This window comes from Eimeria maxima, genomic scaffold (assembly GCF_000499605.1).
Source record: "Eimeria maxima Weybridge genomic scaffold, Emw_scaff1094, whole genome shotgun sequence".
Taxonomy (NCBI): domain Eukaryota; phylum Apicomplexa; class Conoidasida; order Eucoccidiorida; family Eimeriidae; genus Eimeria; species Eimeria maxima.
In genome coordinates, this window is record NW_013564120.1 from 6,587 (window position 1) to 11,652 (window position 5,066).

Below are 5,066 nucleotides of genomic sequence, written 5' to 3' on the forward strand. Positions count from 1 at the left end.
TCGGGTGTCACCTGGCCAGGGGCTCTGATCGGGTGGGGGCTGCCCCCCTGAAGAATCCATGCCTAAAGCGGTGGTTATCTGTGGTCTTCACAGGAGGAGGGAGAGAGGCAAGGGCGTGCATAGGGACCTGCCGCGGCTTGGGAAGCGCCAGCTCGAAGGACTGGCCCACGGAGCCCTCTTAGTGGGAAAGGTGCAGAGACAATACTTTCGTAGCAGCAGCAGCAACAGCCGTCGCTGTTGCTGCTGCTGCAGAACGACAAAGAGGCCTCAAGGGACAGCACGCCTAAGCACGCGCGAAGGACAGGGGGCAGGGAGGGCGGGCGCATCGGGCTCTATAGATCTCCAGGGTCTTTGGCTTGGGTGAAACATTTAATTCCTTCGCAGTTAAACTTATTTAGGCGCAAGAGAGAGGAGAAAGAAGGAGGCCCCAGGGTCTGGCTAGCTGAGACACGTCTCCCGCGAGCGCAGCCGACACCGGCAGAGCTGCAAGACAGCTGGGAAAAAGCAGCTGTCCGGAGGCGGGCTTGAGTAAATTAAAGGTAGAAATCAGCTAAAACATCACGGAGAAATCGTTTGCGCACATATACATCTGGAACAGGGTCAAAAGAAGCCGTGGGCCGTCGGGTGGAGGGCCTGGGAAGACGTGGACTGGCTCTACAACTCCGCAGCCCCTAGAGCAACTGCAGCTTTATCATGGTGAATTGTCTAACTTTCTTTGCTCCCTTGTTTGCTTAATTAAATTTTTAGCTTTAAGAGTACAATAAAGGGCTGTACTTCCCAAGTCCATGCATCGCGGAGGCGAACCACACAACCCCAGCTCCTGCCACGGGGCCTCTGTGATCTTACGCACACCGGCTGCTCGCCCGCAACAACGCAGCGACCTTTGAGTCTTATCAGCACTTTTGCTTGCCGTGTATTGTTCTGTTATTAAGAAACTCCCCCCACCGAATCGCCGCCGTGTAGAGGCAAGCGCAACTACGCGCCAGCGTGCCGGGCGCCGGGCCTGTCGAACACCAGTGTCTTTTCAGTGAAAGTATAGACACTGCAGTGTCTATACACTGCAAAGTCCATACAATACAGTGCGCCTGTACACTAGTTCATATTTCTGCACGTAAGTCACCGTATAGACACCGCAGTCAATCTGATTGCAATGCAATCTTGAGCTGGGGATCGCCCGAGACGCCTCGCGCAGTCTGGGCCCTGAACTCTAGTAGGTCTGCATACTGCAGCATTCCACGCGGCACCTCTAGTTTACGTATTGAGTTTCTGCAGCGTTCATGGACTTGAAGGGGCAGCAGGGCAGCGAGCGACACAATGTTCTGTCTGGGGTTACCATGTCCCATCGTACCGCCGTGTGGCTTGATTACTGAGAGCTAGTTCAGTGTTTAGCACTTGTCCAGGGCTTTAATTCGTGCACGTGAGGGAGGCTTGTGTATTCTTGCATGTGGGGTTACTTTGCACCTGGAGCTTCAACAAGGTGGTCTGCCACCGGCAGTACACCTCCGCTCCGCAGCAGCCGCAGGAACTCGTGAAGGTATGCAACGAAATCCTGTAGACTAACGGGCATATCCGGGTGCTATTGGTAACTCTTGTATTGAGTATTTTTGGCCCTATTGCAACTCACAATGGTCCTCGACTCAGGTCGGTAATCCTCGACATGAGTCAAGAGGGGATAGAGAGTAACTCCTCCTCCGGGCTGCCTAGCCTGTTGCAGTTACGTTTTCGTGACGTGCCTACAGAAACCGACGTAGTTCCCGCGACGCTTTCTCGTAAGCTCTTCTCAGAATCTTCCCACTTCGAAAGGAGGCTATCGACCAGAACCTGCTTTCGGCTGCGGAGATATGGACAGCCGAGTTCCTAGGCTCGGCAGAACGACCTCACCATTCTTCTAATGGTGGGGTGTACACCCTAGCCAAGACACTGGCGAGTATCAGCTAGTGTGCGTGTGTCTCCAGAAAATATGTCCTTCGGAACGCCTGCAGCAAAAGCCGCGCTACACTCCCATGCAGTCTTCCAGAGGTTTCCAATTCCTAAACGAGTCTACGCGGCTGTTTATGTGATTTGCATAGTGAGAGCCACTAGCCACAGAAAGCACTAATTGCTAATGAAGCGACCAGAGTCTGCAAGCGGCTGCTCTCAGAGGGTGTGGCTGCATCTCTACGCAGCTGCTTTTTCGCGTCAGCATGTGGCTATATCAGGTACACAAGTAGCTCCAATAGGACGACTCGACTACTGCATGCAATAAAAAAGACTGCAGGTCACTGTATTAAGACCGTTTGGGCTGTGCTACTGCAGCCTGCAGGGTTTCAGGAAACAAAAACAAGGCACACGTCGTCCCTGGCATTTGCTAGTAGCATCAGAGGGGCGTGCTGCGCGCTTTATAAATGGTGGAGCTCGAGCCAACAAGGACTAAAAACAAAAATGTAACTTAATAACAAACCCTGCCGCGGCAGGGCAAAGGTGCACGTCCCACATCCGTGTAAATACACTCTAGAAACGCTAATCAAGCTGCAAAAATCAATGTGGCGCCTAAACAGCTCAACCTGCTGCTGCTGCTGCTGCTGCTTCTAGCAGGACCGGCAGTACAGCCTGATGTTCGCTGCAGATTCGGCACAGACGTAAAAAACCGCCCAAGAGAACCGACAAAGTCATTGATGGTGTGCATGGAGACAAGGGCTGAACGGGTGGACGGGGAGACAAGGGGATGGAGACAAGGCCATAAATAAATCACGCTAAAGGGCCCGAGAAATGTGCGGAGAGGTGCATAGGGAACTAAGGTAAAAGGAAAAACAATGAAGGTGCAGATGCAGGCCAGGCCCTCAACTGAAGGTGTGGGGGACGCCCAGGACCGCAGGACCCTGCAAGTTTACAGCGCGTGCGGCGCCTCTTCAAGAAGACCATCGTTTCATGGCTTGGCTCCGAGAAAAGAAAGCAAACAGCTGAAAAAGTCTCGACTGATTGCCTTCGGGAAGTGTCCATCACTCCGCCTCTGCCGTTACGTTAAACAGCTGAGGCCCTGAAAAGAGAATTGAACAAGGACTTTCGCCACTTGCCTGAAACGCACGGCTGCAGTCCGTGGCATCCAGCGGGCCTGGTCGGCCTCCGTTACCTCCGCCTCCTGACGGAAAAGACACCAGCTGCAGCCCGTCGTCCCCTCCTGCTGTCCCTGGTACCCCTGCAGCTGCCACCCCACCTCCTCCACAAACCACCTCCAGAGAGTCTTCGTGCTGCTGCTGCTCCTCCTGCTGCTGCTCCTGCTGCTCTTGTTCGAGCCCATCACGCACAGCAGGGCTCTGCAGGCCCTGCTGCGGCAGCAATACCAGACTGTCTGAGATGGGACTCTCCACAAAGTCAGTGTCGCTAGAAAGTGTGGCTTCTGGTCCTTGCTGTTGCTGTTGTTGCTGCATCTCACTGCTGCCACTCCAGCAGACATCTGGCTGCTCCCAAAGAGATAAAAGCCTCTCTGTCTTCCATGCCGTCTGTTGCTGCGGCTGCTGCTGTGCATGCTGCGGTCCGAACGCAGCGTCCTTCGCCGTTCTCTGCTGCTGTTGTAGTTGTTGCTGTTGCAGGGGCTGCAGCAACGAGTTCGCAGGATCAGCACCGAGAGCCCTGTCAAATACCGTGGCGCCATCTTGGGCCAGCGGGTGCAAATGGTGCTGCTCTTGCTGCCAAATACCCTCCTGCACAACTCCATTAGTTGCTTGTTGTTGCTGCTGCAAAAGCAACATGGCTTCTTGAGGTAGGACGGGCGGCTGGGTGAGAATATGCTGAATGTTTCCGCCAAGCTCGTGCTGCGGAAGCTGCTGCTGCTGCGGTCGTTGCTGCTGCAGACCCTCCCACGGCAGCCGCTGCTGGCGGGGCATCCAAGAGTACAGCTGATGGGCTGCCTGCACCTGCTGTTGCTGCGGCAGCAGAGGTCTCCTCTGACGGCCCTGCGCTGTCTGCTGTTGCTGTTGCTGCAAGTCTTTGTGGTTGAACCGTCCTTGGCGTTGTGACAGCAGGAGCAGCTGTTGTTGCTGTTGCTGTTGCTGTTGCTGCTGCTGTCGTAGCTGCCGATGCACACCTTTAGGCAGCTTCCTAGCTATCGGCGGAAGAGCTGTTGCTTTCTGTCCTGTGATATGGCGTTGCTGCATCAGCGCCTTGCTATTTTGTCCCATAAGTCGCCCCTGCTGCTGCTGCTGCTGCTGCTGCTGCTCTCTCCCAGTAACCGCGGGTGTCTGTACAGGGTAGTCTGGGCAAAGGGCACCTCCCTCAAAAGTCCAGGATGGCCCAGCAACTGTTTGGGGGGGCGTAGTGCCTGGCAGGTAGGTTGCCACTCCCTTCTGCTGCTGTTGCTGTTGCTGTTGCTGTTGCCTGTTATCGGTTTGATGCTGGCCGCGATTTGCCTGTTGAGCCTTGTCATCGATGTCTTGGCGCACCCCCACCTCCAGCAAGTCCCTCTCTTGAAGGCCTCCTTGCTGCCCCACGGAACCCAGCGTTGGTCCTCCTGCTGATGCGGCACACCCCGCCGTCGACCCTGTGAAGGAGAATGGTGACTGACAAGGAGCAGGAGAAGAGGTGCAGGTGCTGCTGCTGCTGCTGCTGTTGCTTGAGGAGCTGCCCAAGCTGCTCCTGCTGCTCACCTCCCCTTCCGTAAGCTCAGAAAGTGTCCCCAAACCACACGGAGGAGCAGCAGCTGTTGCAGAAGCAGCAGTTGCTGCTCCTGTTGAACCTGTCAGGCCCTTCTTCGGGGCTGGCGTTGGCGTCACAGTGACTCCACGCATCTCCTCGGGGCCGTGCTGCAGCAAATCATAAAGACACGACAAGCTCATTGCCTCAGTGCCACCAATGCAGTATGCACACCTATTAATGGTGCTGGTGCTGCTGGTGTCGGTTCTCCTGCAGGGAAGATGCTCACCGCGTGTCGACACAGGTTGCCGACGGCGCAGCGGCCCAGCTGCCACTTGACGCAGAGAGCTGTCTTGTAGACTTCCCTGCAGCAACAGAGCAAAACTCCCAAGAGAGGAAAGAATGTATGCACATGCAACGGGGCAGCCCGTAGCAGCAGCAACTGGTACGCATGCTGG

General features: G+C 55.5%; 1 protein-coding gene across 1 annotated transcript; it reads right to left on the reverse strand.

Moving 5' to 3' along the window:
- Positions 1–2,978: 2,978 nt before the first annotated feature.
- On the reverse strand, positions 2,979–4,811 carry EMWEY_00048450 (hypothetical protein, conserved; the record flags this gene model as incomplete). Its single annotated transcript, XM_013479360.1, has 1 exon — positions 2,979–4,811. One exon carries the CDS (start codon positions 4,809–4,811, stop codon positions 2,979–2,981), a length of 1,833 nt encoding a protein of 610 aa, XP_013334814.1.
- Positions 4,812–5,066: the final 255 nt, after the last annotated feature.